Source organism: Mugil cephalus, chromosome 9 (genome assembly GCF_022458985.1).
Source record: "Mugil cephalus isolate CIBA_MC_2020 chromosome 9, CIBA_Mcephalus_1.1, whole genome shotgun sequence".
Classification (NCBI taxonomy): Eukaryota; Metazoa; Chordata; class Actinopteri; order Mugiliformes; family Mugilidae; genus Mugil; species Mugil cephalus.
Window position 1 is genome coordinate 450872 of NC_061778.1, and position 14752 is coordinate 465623.

Genomic DNA, 14752 nt, shown 5'->3' on the forward strand with positions numbered 1-14752 from the left:
TTTACCCTTTATAGGGTACTTATTGAAATTCAAACTTGCAACCACAGCGACCCCATATACAGGCTTAACATTTAAAAATAAATATAAGTTTAAAGCAAATGTCCAGTCAAAAGTTTGGACACGACAACCTCAGATGTTTCTCTTTGTCTTAGTGCAAAGAGAAGTGTTTTGATTCCACTGCACTGTTATAAAACATGTAATGAACAACTGGACAGTTCCTAAGAAAAAGAAGTGGAACTTAGTGTAGTGTTATATCCACAACTCTCACTAAATCTGTTTAAAACCTCTGAATAGCAGTTATTTTTATTTATTATTAAATGTATTATTAAATTTTTTTTTATCTTTTTCAAGAAAAAGCTCAACACAAGGGATCAGTACAAGAAAATCAAAAGCAAAACAAATGAAACAAACATTTACATTTTGCAGTTGCCTTGAAAAAGAGAGAGATTAGCACATTATGACGGATGAGGCAGAAGGATACAGGATGCATAGCTGTAGGCTCCAATATGGAGCAGCAGCTACTTTTATTTGAATAATTGCCATTAATGTCTTAAATGTAATTTTTGCTTTCCTCATCCCACGGGCCAGAACCTCTACTGGGCCACTTCTGGCTCATGGCCCACATGTCTGACACCGGTGATTTAGATTCCTCAAAAGAGCCATTCTTTGCTCTGGTTGAGCTTCATGGGGGATACACCTGAAGTGGTTTTACACACTTCATGAATTTGTCATTTTACCTGCGGAGCTGTGACATTTTTTTTGTCTGGACAGAGTATAAGATCAGACCTCAGTCTACAGTCATGTGCTAAGTGAGTTTCTAAAGTCTGTCCAGGATGAGCTGTTACTGGACTAAAACATCACGTAGAAAGGAAGTAAAAACAAAAGTGTTTATTTATTTAAGATATACATTTATCTTTTTACAGAAAACACTGACGTTAATTCATCTCAAGAGACATTTTCTTTGCAGAGCCCTGGAGGACCCGTGCAGTCATCATCACCTCCAGGCCTCCAGTTAAGTATCTAACCCATGATGTGAAGATCTTTTGGTTTGTAGAACGTCATCTCAACCATTTTAAGTTCTTTTAGCCTACAAGATGTCTGCAGCTCCTTCACGTCTTCTGTATCTGTACACATCTAGGAGAGGGGACGGTCTCTTGTGAACACCTTGTTGAAATCTAGTTGGTCTTGAGGACTTCTTGTGAAGTCTTGTGGTTCTTATTTCTAGCAAAGAACTCTCAGACGTTGTAGAGGTGTGCAGACGTGTCCAAAGTCCAAAGTCCCAAGTCCAGACCCCTCTTTTTGTCCAAGATATGTTGTATTGGGCCAGAGCACAAATGGAGCATGCAGTTCCTTTTCTCAACTCATGGTGGCAGCATCTTTAGATGTCTGTCAACTACCATTAAAGCTCAAAGAAGAAGAGGAAGAAGAAGAAAAAGAAGAAGAGGAGGATGATGACGATGATGAAATTAAAATCTTAATATTAACTATTTTTAGTATAATTTGAAGCTAAGTTTAGGATATTTAGTTGTAAATAAACAGAACTGGAACCAACTCATGAGTTTTTACTAGAATTATTTCAGTTATGAATCTACGAGACCACACGAGGCAGAAATCTATAAAAATATTCAAAGGTTTTAATAGCAGATAAAATCCACCATTAGTCCCAGTTTGTCTCTGTTCTGGTTTTACCAGGATGTTGTTTTATATATATAACACATGAAACACTTAAATTACACTAGAACAGCATTTTAACACATGTATGTGGAAAAATAACTTAATGCAACAACAACTAATCAGAAGAGCTAATAAACAGAATATTAAAGGATCTTGGGGCGGCCATCTTGGAAACTACTCAGACGTAGTGAGGATTCTACGACTTTCTGAGCAGGAAATCCGACTTCGGGATGTTATAGTTGACAGTTCTAACTGGGAACTTGTAAATTCATACTTCCAAGTACAAATGGAACAAACCATTACAGGCCAGGATGTGTGATGCTGGTACTCTTGATGGGAGGAACCATCACGACAAACAGCTTTGAAAGTGGATGCAGCCGACACTTAAATGTCCGAATAAAATCTGCTTTGACCCTTCAACTGTCACGGCTACGTCAAGTAGAAAAAAGAAAGTTAGCATCAAAGGTCTGCTGCTTCCAGATAAGATGGTGAACCAACTGTTGGCAAACATCAAGGCCTTTGGGACGAAGCTGCAGCTTTTCTAGAGACATTCGTCACCAACAGAGCCCTGAATCAAAGGAATCCTCTTAGTAAGTGTCTGGTGGGACGGTGTCCTCTGGGATCTCCTTCAGGTTTGGTGGAGGAGAGTCACTCTGTGGTGGTGGGATCTTGGTTCCTCGCCTTCGGACGTCACCGGACACGACATCACTGTCAACAGGAATCATGGTTTTCCCCAAAGACTAGAAACACAGAACACAACAGTAGAACCACAACTCTCTAAACCAAAAAGAGACGAATGTGAACCTGTAGCTTTGTTCTACCTGGTTCTCAGCCAGAGCCTCTTTAGCCATGTAGTGCTCCCTCTTCATCTTCATCTGCACCTCCTCTGGGATGTCAGGAACCATCATGTCTATCAGACGGCCGATGAAGAAGACGACGTGCTGTGGAAGACAGATGGACGGATGGATGGAGGAATGGATGGATGGAGGGATGGACGCCTTCTTTAGGTCATTAAACCTTCCAGTGATGGACAGGTCGACTCTTTATTTAGTATCTCATTTGTAGCTTAATATTTTAGCCCAACACAGCAAATACAAAGTTCTTATGAGAAGCCCAATAATTCTCTCATTTTGTTCAGTTATTCAATTATAAAAGCAAATTAATAAAACACTGTAAGAAATCCACACAAGCAAAATCCAAACACAGTGAACAAACAGTAGAAATGTTCTCATGCGATTTATTCTCTCCATCAGTATCTGCCCTGTTCACCTCTTTAATATTTCCAGCTTCTTCTCTATCTCCGCAATTTTCTAATCTGACTCTATGGTTCACTACCAAGGATTGACTCTTAGACCCGGACACATCATTAAAACCTCAATTCAAATGAACCTGAAGCACGAGAGACACCAACCTCAAAGATGATGATGAAACTGAGTCGTATAGCCAGGAGGTGAAAGTACTCTGGCAGTAATTCGCCATTTTCATTGCGGAAACCTCGATACCTGCAACAACACAATCAATCAAACACCGGAAATCAAAGGAAAATCAAACCAAGAATACGCTGTTGTGGCCCAGGATGCCACATATCTGTTTAAGGTGCAGTAAACTCGGACATGAGCTCGGACCTAAGGTCAGTGCTGTTCATTTTTCCTCACATTCATTCCTCTGTGTCAATGAGAAATGTCACATAGGCTATGGTAGGGTGGGGTTAGGGTTAGGGTTAGGGTTAGGGTATGGTATGGTATGGTATGGTATGGTATGGTATGGTATGGTATGGTATGGTATGGTATGGTATGGTAGGGTATGGTATGGTATGGTGGGGTGTGGTGTGGTGTGGTGTGGTATGGTAGGGTGTGGTTAGGTTAGGGTATGGTATGGTATGGTATGGTGGGGTGGGGTATGGTATGGTATGGTAGGGTGGGGTTAGGTTAGGCTAGGAGAGTATTGTGGTGAAATGACTGAATATCAGCCTTCAGTATCATCCAGCATCACAAACTAACGATGCTGAAGTCACCTGCAGGAGGTGTTGTTGTGTTGCGGGCTGTAGCTGAGTGGGGACGTTGCCAGGGTGAAGTTGGTGTAGCCGCTCAGAGTGCTGTCTCTGGTGTAGCGGTAGTAGAGACGAGGCACGAAGGATGAGGTGAACGCTATGAGGAAGGCCTGGAACCACAGGGGACAGAGAGAGACCAGATCATAGAACATTCAACCAGGAGGCTTCATCAGATACGGAGACTCTTACGTTGCTGAGGACGGCCATGTGAGTGATGAACTGCAGGATGGAAAACCAGATGCCGATGTCCTGAGCTCGCTCCACTACAGGGCGGCGGTACTCGGTCACAAACTTCTGGGCATCCAGTCGGATCTCCACCCAGTTGTTGATGAGAGCAAAGAGAGGAGCGAGAGGACACGCTGCCACGAAGATGGTGATGAAGCCGAACTGGAGCACTGAGGACGGGAGGAAGCACCGTTACCCCGGAACTAGACCCATCTAGATGTATCACAGTCACCTGTTTCCTCCCTGAAACCCACTAGGCTAGTGGAGGCTAGAGTAGAGAAGGCTAAGCTAGGCTAAGCTAGCATAGTGGTGGCTAGAGTAGAGAAGGCTAAGCTAGGCTAGGCTAGTGTAGTGGAGGCTAGAGTAGAGAAGGCTAAGCTAGGCTAGGCTAGTGGAGGCTAGAGTAGAGAAGGCTAAGCTAGGCTAGGCATAGGGGAGGTTAGAGTAGAGAAGGCTAAGCTAGGCTAAGCTAGCATAGTGGAGGCTAGAGTAGAGAAGGCTAAGCTAGGCTAAGCTAAGCCTCCAGTTTAAGTCAAACCTGACATTGTTCTGTTGGGAACTGGTCCGGTAAAGATCTGGATCAGGACTCACCCATCTCCAGGTATTCACTGAAGAGTCCCTCACAGACCAGTAGCTGGTAGTCGGCCTCCCAGGGAAAAACCTCCTCCTGCCCCCCCGCTTTCCTTTGGACCTCTTCTCCTCCCTCCTCCTCCTCCTCCTCCTCCTCCTTCTTCTTCTTTACCTGAGGACTCAGTTTCCTCTTCTGCCACCACGTCTTCACCTTCCTGCCAAATAAAGAGACTCGTTTTAGCTCAGTGTATTAACCCTCTGATAAAAATCGTCTCATTAACCCACATTTAATAACTTGAACCAAGACCAACTGTCTGGGGTTGTGTTTGTGTTGTATCTTACGGGGAGATGAACTCCTGGATGTTGTTGATCAGCTGTTTTCCCACCATGATGACCAGCAGCTCCTGAGCCAGTTCAATGAGACACCCGCCAGCCCCACACTGACCCCCCACCCCCGGATTCATCACAGAGACAAACACACAAAGACATCAGTTCCCATGTTTACACATATATATATTTATATATATACAGTACACAACTTTAACATGAGAGCATCTTCATCTTCATCAGACTCACATCTTCATTACGGACTCCGAACAGAGTGTTGTATTTTCCAGGGTAACCAATAAACCTTAGCAACAAGCAAATTGTTGACATGAGAATAGAAGTAGAATAGCATAGCATAGCATAGCATAGCATAGAATAGCGTAGTGTAGAGTATAAGCACACGCATAGCACAACATAGCATATAATAGCATTGTATAGCGTAGAATCTAATTAAAATAGAACAGAACAGCATCGCATACCAGAGCCTAGCGTCGAAGGAAAGATAAAACAACCGACCTTCCTTTGAAGAAAGCGATGTAAATCGGAGACGAGTAGAAGTTGACAAACTGGAAGATGAAGACCTTGAGGATGAACATGTCCTCGTACTGAGTCTGAGTTCGATGCATCTCTGACAGAAACAAACAAAGTGAACACACTGCTCTGATATGCTAAGCTAACTAATGCTAACACCAAAGAAAGAATGCACTAATGAACACAACAATATTTTTCATTCTCCTTCTGGTTTTCTCTTTCTACTTCCTGTTAAAAACTGTTTCACCTGGTTCCTGGTTAAAACCATCAGAACCAGGAGGAACAAGTTAGAAAACCACAAACATGTTGAACCAACCATTTCTAGAACTTAGAATGTAAATCTAACCTGGACATTTCTAAAGCTGATCAACACATTTACTTATTTAAAACTATTTCCATTAAAACTATTTAGGACCATGTCCACAACTATCAGGTGTCCAACCAGTAATAATGTCTGAATGTCTCTAAACTGTCTCCTGTCTCCATAGACTGAATATAGCCTCACTGTTGCTTAGCAACCACTGACACATCATGTCCTGATTGGTTGATGGATGCATGTTTCCACCAATAGGAAAGAGGCTGTCATGTTGTTTCTTTCTATCATGTGTAGCTGGCTAGCTCTCCTATTGCTAGCTCTCTCCTCCTGCTAGCTCTCTCCTCCTGCTAGCTCTCTCCTCATGCTAGCTCTCTCCTGTTGCTAGCTCTCTCCTCCTGCTAGCTCTCTCCTCCTGCTAGCTCTCTCCTCAATGCTAGCTCTCTCCTGTTGCTAGCTCTCTCCTCCTGCTAGCTCTCTCCTCCTGCTAGCTCTCTCCTCCTGCTAGCTCTCTCCTGTTGCTAGCTCTCTCCTCCAGCTAGCTCTCTCCTCCTGCTAGCTCTCTCCTCCGGCTAGCTCTCTCCTCCTGCTAGCTCTCTCCTCATGCTAGCTCTCTCCTCCAGCTAGCTCTCTCCTCCTGCTAGCTCTCTCCTCCGGCTAGCTCTCTCCTCCTGCTAGCTCTCTCCTCCGGCTAGCTCTCTCCTCTGGCTAGCTCTCTCCTCCTGCTAGCTCTCTCCTCTGGCTAGCTCTCTCCTCCTGCTAGCTCTCTCCTCTGGCTAGCTCTCTCCTCTTGCTAGCTGTCTCCTCCTGCTAGCTCTCTCCTCTTGCTAGCTCTCTCCTCTGGCTAGCTCTCTCCTCCTGCTAGCTTTCTCCTTTGGCTAGCTCTCTCCTCCGGCTAGCTCTCTCCTCTTGCTAGCGTTTTCCTCCGTGAACCAAACATGACGACAATATTCAGGAGAAAGACTCAGTTATTTAGAACCGGTCTAGTTCTACTTGATCTAGAAACACTAGTTAAAAACTGATCTATAGGCTGAAGTTTCTACTAAAGTAGAAACAGAGACTCAGTGAGAAGAGTGTAGACTTTGTCGGGTTAATATCAGATCAGTCTTTAAAAACACCAAATCTGAATCATGACATATTGTCAGTGGGGGTGACGCTGACTCACCCCAGCGGGTGAGGATGTGGGCCAGTGCAATGTAAACTCTGGACAACATGAGAATGACCACCAGGTTCAACACTGATCCTGAGAGACTGGCGATCCTCCCGGCCTGGACACAGAGAAGACACTTTTTAAACAGAGATATGTGGCGTTCCTCAGGGAACTGTCCTGGAGCCATGCTACGTTCTACCAGAGGGAACAGGAAGGTCGCGTGGGACTCACATATAACAATTCGATGTTGGTAGACTTGTAGATGACGATGCTGAGGATTGTTCGATACAAAATGATGGCGATGAGAAACATCAGCACCACTGTTACCTGCACAGGAAGGACAACGTCAGCTCATTGATCAGGTGAAGAGAGGTCAGAGGTCAGAGGTCAGGTGACTCACCATGACGACGATGATCGTGCAGCCAGTCAGGGTCCGGTTGAACCGCTTTTTTTCAGGGAAGTAAGGTTCTTCAGCTCCGGTCACTGGGTTCCTCACCGTCATCGGAGCCATGGCGGTGAATTCTGGACGAGGTCGTTCCTGGAGGACGACAGTCAGAAAACGACTCACGATATTCAGTCAGAAACCGTTACCATGGCAACTACTGGCCAGTGTGTCGCTAGGTGTTTGGGGTTAATCTGGGAGTCTGGGGGGGTCCCACCTCTATTTCCTGGAACTCGGAGCAGTCCCAGCGGTGAGACAGAGCAGAACATGTCCTCTTCCAGTACTCCAGGAAGGTGACGGCCCACAGAGACATGAAGACACTGAGAAACACTGTCCCTCCGTTGTCAAACAGGAGACCAGCCTGAAGACAGATTAAATCACCTGGAGCTTTTACTATGGACTCAGAGAAGAGGAGGACAGGAGGACGGGAGGACAGGTAGAGAGGAGGACGGGAGGACAGGTAGAGAGGAGGAGGGGAGGACAGGTGGAGAGGAGGATGGGAGGACAGGTAGAGAGGAGGACGGGAGGACAGGAGGATGGGAGGACAGGTAGAGAGGAGGACGGGAGGACAGGTAGAGAGGAGGACGGGAGGACAGGTAGAGGGGAGGACGAGAGGACAGGTAGAGAGGAGGACAGGTAGAGAGGAGGACAGGTAGAGAGGAGGACGGGAGGACAGGTAGAGAGGAGGACGGGAGGACAGGTAGAGAGGACGGGTAGAGAGGAGGACGGGAGGACAGGTACCTTGTAGGTGACACAGATGCTGGAGTAGTTCCAGAGTTTGCACATGTTGCAGATGGGACACATGATGAATCTGTCTCCACTTTGACAAACTTCTTTCCTACAAACAAAGAAACAGTTAAAGTCAGATTTAAATCTGAGACTCGTCAGCGAATCAGCGACGTGACAACGTTTCTACTGACGCTGGAACATCAGTCGCCACAAGCCAAAAACCGACCAGGAAGATGACGGTCCCAACGAGAGACGCGGGGACCAGCCAGCCGGTGTAGAAACCTAGGGACACAGTTACCACGGAAACCAGAGTTAGACACAGTCACCGTAGAAACTACATTCAAAGGTGTTGCCACAGGAACAATAGTTAGAAATGGTAACGACAGAAACTGAAAACTCTCTATGAACAGAGACTGTTGCCATAGAACATACTGTCAGACAATGTAACCATAGAAACTGCAGCTGGAAACTGTTACCATAGGAACCATTTTGAGTAAAGACAACCACAGAAGCTACAATGAAACGATGGCTACAGATACCGTCACCATAGTAACTACAGTCATAAACGATAACCATAGTAACTATAGTCAGAAACTGTAGCAGATGTTGCTGCCGTTGCCATAGTTACCGAGCCAGGCAAAGTAAAGCGCTATCTTCTCTCCAAAATACTCCCTGATGTGGTCCAGGGGCTGGTAGCGTCTCCAGCAGGACCAGCGGGCCCAGTATGAATACAGGATCTGCCTCAGACCCAGACACTGGGGGGGCACCGGGGGGTTGGGCCGCTGGAAGTCTCCCTGTACACCAGCAACACAGAGTCAAGACTGGACCTCAGTCTGGAGTTCAGGGCTCAGGGTTTAGAGTTCAGGGTTCTGGGTTCTGGACTCACCTCGTGGAGGGGGTAGGCAGCAGTGAAGACCTGTTCACTGATGAGTCGGTCGATTCCCACCTCCCCTTTCTTCACTGATCCGTACTGAGTCCTGGCCAGAATCTCATAGAGCTGCAGGAACAGATCCAGACTTTAACCCTCCATGGACCAGGAACCAGGAACCAGGAACCATATGTGGTAACGTGGTTCCTGGTTCCTCTCAGTGAGGTTTATTGTCATGTGGTTTTCATTGAGCCAATCAGAGAAGATCCAGGAAACATCCTCAGGTCTAATCAGGGTCTAATGTGGTCTACAAGGTCCCCCCTCTGAACTGGTTTATCAGGAACCATGAAGAAGAACAAGTGTCCTAATGTTTCTAATGTGATGATGTTGATGATGTTCTAATGTGACAAATACATGTTTACATTAGATTAAGGACCAGGAACCAGATATGAGACCAGGAACCAGATGTGAGACCAGGAACCAGATATGAGACCAGGAACCAGATATGAGACCAGGAACCAGGAACCAGATATGAGACCAGAACCAGATATGAGACCAGGAACCAGATATGAGACCAGGAACCAGACATGAGACCAGGAACCAGATATGAGACATTCATTCATCTGGATTTAACTCAGGAAAGAAAATAAAGGAATATGAAAAATGTTACAATGTTTTTTTTTAAAGTCTTCTTGTGTCCTATGATAACACTCTAGGGTTAAAGTATTTCATTGAAAACCCTATGAAGGGTTAAATATGGGTTTGTCTGTGTGTGTCTGTGTGTGTGTGTTTAATGTGTGTGTGTTTGATGATGTGTGTTTGTGTGTGTGAGTGTTTGCTAATTGTGTTTGCTGATGAGGCGTCGCCGCCTGCAGCATCCGTCTGATGAATGAAACATCCTGGACATCAGAGGACTTGGTTCAGACCCGTCAGCTCAGAGTCAAACTCTGTCTTCAGGATGAGTTTACACACAAAATAAAGCTCCTCCCCTCTAGTCTGTGGGCGGAGCTCCTCCCCTCTAGTCTGTGGGCAGAGCTCCTCCCCTCTAGCCTGTGGAGCTCCTCCCCTCTAGTCTGTGGGCGGAGCTCCTCCAGCTTTGACTCCACTGATTCAATAAGAAGCTCGTCCAATGTCTCCAGATTTATTTCATCCCAAACATTCTCTATGGGGTTCAGGTCTGGTCTCCAGAGTCTTTGTGCTGCTCCCTGTCAGACTGGAGCCTTTTTTCCCGGTTGTCCTCCCTGATCAGTGGTTTTCTGTTCAGTCCCAGTCCCTTGAGTTCCCTTCACATTGTCCATGGTGTGAAATGCTCTTCCTTCCACTATTAAACACAGCCCTGAGTTCTACTGCTGCTTTTCTTCCAAACGTTTCTCCATCAATCAGGATTTATTTCTTCCTGGTAGATCATGGTCATTTGAGTTTGGGGGCCACATGCAGCACAATTTAATCTAACCCACAGTTTGCGCATCGTCGTTAACCTGCCCAGGAATCTAACCAGAGCCGTGATTGGTCCTCGTTAGTGTATAAATGTAACCAGAGCTGTGATTGGTCCTCGTTAGTGTTTAATGACAAGCTGAACCATTGGGAAATGCCGCTGTGATTGGTCCTCGTTAGTGTTTAAAGCCTATGGCCTTTAATGAACCAGAGCGTGATGTCCTTATTAATGACAGCTTGTGCCTCGTTTTGCCTTCCAGATGACGCTGTGATGGTCCTCGTTAGTGTTTAATGTAAATGTGTGTCTCGTAGTGTTTAAATGGAACCAGGGCTGTGATTGGTCCTCGTTAGTGTTTAATGTAACCAGGGCTGTGATTGGTCCTCGTTAGTGTTTAATGTAACCACAGCTGTGATTGGTCCTCTTGGTAACTTGGTATCTAACTGATAGTTGTGGGTCAGGTTAACTGAGGAGGTTTGGAGACACAGACATTTGGACGACTCGTCTTTGGTGGAATTTAGGCGAGAAACAAATGAACCCAGCTGGTAAGAAGACACAGCGTCGCCTAGTGGTACCAGTAGAAATGACTCACACTGTTGTAGCTGCGTATGGAGGATACTGCATCTGGGTCCAATAGAAGAATGATTCTCAACTAGTGGGTTTTCTAAGAAAAAAAGACACTCACCATTTCACACCATAGTTTTCACTGTTTTGACTATTTTGTTTTCTCATGTTGGAAATAAAGCCTTCCTTCCTTCCTTCCTTCCTTCCTTCCTTCCTTCCTTCCTTCCTTCATTCATTCATTTATTCATTCATCCATCATTAACCTAATAGCATAATAACCAAAGCCATATTTAAACATTTTTGGGAAACAAGAAAAAAAAAATTTAATTTTAGCAGCTACTACTACTACTACTGCTACTACTGCTACTACTGCTGCTACTGCTGCTACTACTACTACTACTACTGCTACTAACAATAATAATAATAATAATAACAATAATAATAATAATAGGGAGCTAAGTGAGGCTCCAGGATTCAGTCCTGGAGATGTCTGGACTCACCACCTGGTGTCTCTGGGACGTCTTGAAGAATGTGTCTTTGTCCTCGCTGCCCAGGAACCTGGAGACAGAGACAGAAAGATGGACTCAGACTGGAGGACAGACCATGAGGACATAAACTAAGACCGAGACGGTCTGGACCTCTGCAGCTTGTTGGTCCTGAACTGGCAGGTGTAGTAGTCTGGAGGGGGGTTGGGGACATCCTGGGACAGAGGGTTGGGGATGGACAGCTTGGACAGGACCTTCTCGGACCAGTTGACGATGGGAGCGTTGACCACCTGGAGACGGAGGACGGAGACGTGTTGGAGGAGAGTGTTGGTCAGAGTCCAGAGGACAAGGAAGACAGAAGACGGCGACGTACCTGCAGAGGAACACGGAGACTGATCTCCTCGGCGTAGTAACACAGGACGCTCCAGGGGGCGCTGAGGAGGACAAAGGACGTCCTCGTCTTTGACTGGAGGACAGATTTCTGGGGACAAGACGAGGAGGAGGAAGATGTTGAGGAGGAGGAAGAGGAGGAGGAGAAAGAGGAGAAGGAGGTGCTGTTTTGTTCACCTGCTCCTGCAGTAGTCCAGATTGTCTCAGTCTCTTCAGAAACTCCTCCCTCTTGTGGGCGGGGCCAACACCTGTGCTCTCTTCCTTTGAGTCCAGAGGCTCCTCCCACACCAGCACAAAATCTGTCCAATTGGAGCACAGCGTTCCTTCCTTTTTATAAAATCCTCTGCGCCCAAACAGTTCTTACGCTACGCTAAGCTAAGTTGAGATAAACTAAACTAAGCTAAGCTACACTATGCTAAGCTTAGCTTTTAAACTCCAATTTAATCCAGTAGTTTTTAAGAATGCACTTTGTATGTTTATCATAATAATGTGATTTTTCAAAGCACAGTTTTCCAAGTATTTATAGACTATTTTAGATTTTTAATCTTTCTAAAACTTCATAATTTCATCTAAAACAAAGTGCTTTAAATCATTTTATATCATCTTAGAACATTGGGTCTTTTGTTGTTTTATTATTTATTTAGTTTTACTCACCGATTCGAGTCGATCCATCACTGAAGACGTTTCTGTTTGGAGGCAGAACTGGTGCATTCTGGGAAATTTAAATACAATTTAATTTACATCAGTTTATTATCTGGCCTCCTTCCTTCCCCTCTTTTCATCTGGTTCCTAAATCTGGATCATGTCTCCATGTGGTCCTGGTTCTGGTCCAGTGGTAGGTAGAGATCCATCAGAGTCAGCAGCTGATACATTATTCTACTGACCACATGGTGGCGCTGCTGCTGATTTACACACAGACTGAGACCAGGTCTGGAGACAGAGTTTAATGTGTGTCTCTTTCATTTCTTGGTTTGTTTTTAGTTCTTGTTGGTTTAGTTTCATTCTCTGTTTGTTCTCTGTTTGTCCCCTGTTTGTTGAATGTTTCCTTATCAGGTTTCATCCGAAGCTTCCTGAAGTTTCTCGTCTCCATTGTTGTTAATGAAGACGATGAAAGACACAACGCTAAGACCAGGGCAAACATCATGTGTCCATCACTCAGTCAGAGACAAACTGAGAGGAGACACTCGGTCTGAGACCATTTTATTTTAGAGACTCTTTTCCTTCATGTATTTCAGTAGTTTTTAAATTTAAAATATTAAAACATTTATTTATTTATCTTTTTATATCCACTTCATAGGTTAGAAAACAAACATCTAATGAAGGATTTCATTCATTTTAACAATTTATTAATTAATATTAAGAAATGTTCAAACTGATTTTATTACTCAGTTGGAACCTTAAGAAAAAAAAAGCGAACATTTAAATAATCTTTGAGAATTTCTTGTTTTTTATTTTTCAGAGGAAACTTCGAGCTACAGGTAAAACATTGATGAAAAATCTATTTGTTGACATTTTTGTTGAGTTTTGAGGTTCTGACAGAGAACGAAAAGATTTAAAGTTAAAGGAAAGAACAGAGGCTCCGTGACGTCGCCCTGAGGAACTCCTCCGTTAACTTCACATCAGGGGCTTCTCAGTCGAAATCTCATTCAATCAACGTGTTATTGAAATCTGCCGTTACCGTGGTGATGCTGCCATAGTTGCTATCCGGTTCGGTTTCCATGGAGATGAGTGTGGCTCCGTCCTCCCTCTGCTCCGACCTCTTCCTCATCCTGCAAACTAAAACCAAGTCTCAGCTGGTTTAAACTTTACGTGACAAAAAAACAAACAGAAAGAACAGCTGTAATAAGAGGCCACTTCATAAGTTACACCTGCGTTTTCATTTAACTCCTGGATCCTCCATAATCATCATCCAGCTCAATTATTATCTTTATTTAGATCAGAAAGGCTTCACTAGTGTAACTAATGAAGTGGACAGACGGGATGTCAAAGATTATTCATTGAAACCCTTTCAAAGAAATGAGATATTTTTTTTCTGCCTGGGTTCATCTTTTATTCCAAACTAACTCAATAGAAAAGTCAAAAAGCTTGTTTAATGTGAAATAAAAATAAAAAATAAAATGCTGCGTGCATGTTTAATGGGTCAGGTTTTTATTAATAACCGTAGCCCTGATAGACTGTTTCAGTCATTAGGTCAGAATGCACTGACTGCAGAACCTAATGAAGTGGACAGGGAGTCAGTAGCTGAGAATGATTAATAATTTAGACAGAAACATTTAGTCTTTTTCTTACGGTTCACATTTTAAACTATTTATATAACCTTAAAGTAGAACTATGAAGCCAAAACAACAACTTAAATACTGAACCCGTCTCTAAATAATTAAACTGTTCCTTAAAGTTCATCACAGCTCAAATAATCCTTAAAACTCGAACCTTGAGTTATCGATGAATCAGAAGCGTCTCTCCTCACCTGAGCTGGAGTCTCTGGAGGTTCAGGTGAAGCTGAAGAGTCTGAAGCTTCTTGTTGGTTTCCAGCTTCAAGACTGAAACCCTGACAAGCCCCGCCCCTCCCCCGGTTTAAGCCCCGCCCACATGGCTCTAATAAAAACAAGCACTCCCTTCCTGTTGGCTCGAGCTCACTCTCCTTCACTGAAACTCAACAGGAACTACACTAAAAGACTAAATACGAGAATGAGAACAAGTTATGTTATAACTCAAATGAGACTGAATGTCCTGATAAATCCTGACAACTGTTGACAGTTCAATGGTTTATTAATTATTGACACTTGGGATGAGGTGTTCAAGTTCCAATAGGAACATGAGGCATTCAGGGACCTGTCTGAGGATGAGGCGTTCAGGGACCTCACTGAGAATGAGGCGTTCAGGCACCTCTCTGAGTATGAAGATGTTTCTACTTTTTAAGGCAACTTCCCAGGTTCAGTTAATCAGAGTCCAATTAATAAGGCAACTTAATATTTTTTTAAACTATTAATTATTAATTAACA

The 14752-nt window shown here is 44.2% G+C and overlaps 1 protein-coding gene across 1 annotated transcript; it reads right to left on the bottom strand.

Annotated features, from left to right (window-relative positions):
- Positions 1-873: 873 nt before the first annotated feature.
- ano7 (anoctamin 7) lies at positions 874-14249 on the bottom strand. The gene is made up of 24 exons (XM_047593623.1): positions 14218-14249; positions 13429-13526; positions 12405-12462; positions 11928-12049; positions 11734-11841; positions 11514-11650; positions 11376-11433; positions 8898-9008; positions 8640-8805; positions 8203-8293; positions 8024-8120; positions 7500-7643; positions 7241-7378; positions 7072-7167; positions 6856-6958; positions 5363-5474; positions 5096-5150; positions 4862-4959; positions 4541-4734; positions 3914-4119; positions 3689-3834; positions 3086-3176; positions 2496-2615; positions 874-2414 (listed from the first exon to the last, which is right to left on the bottom strand). Exons 2-24 carry the CDS (start codon positions 13516-13518, stop codon positions 2262-2264), a joined length of 2694 nt encoding a protein of 897 aa, XP_047449579.1. The 5' UTR covers positions 13519-13526; positions 14218-14249; the 3' UTR covers positions 874-2261.
- Between the last annotated feature and the right edge of the window lie 503 nt (positions 14250-14752).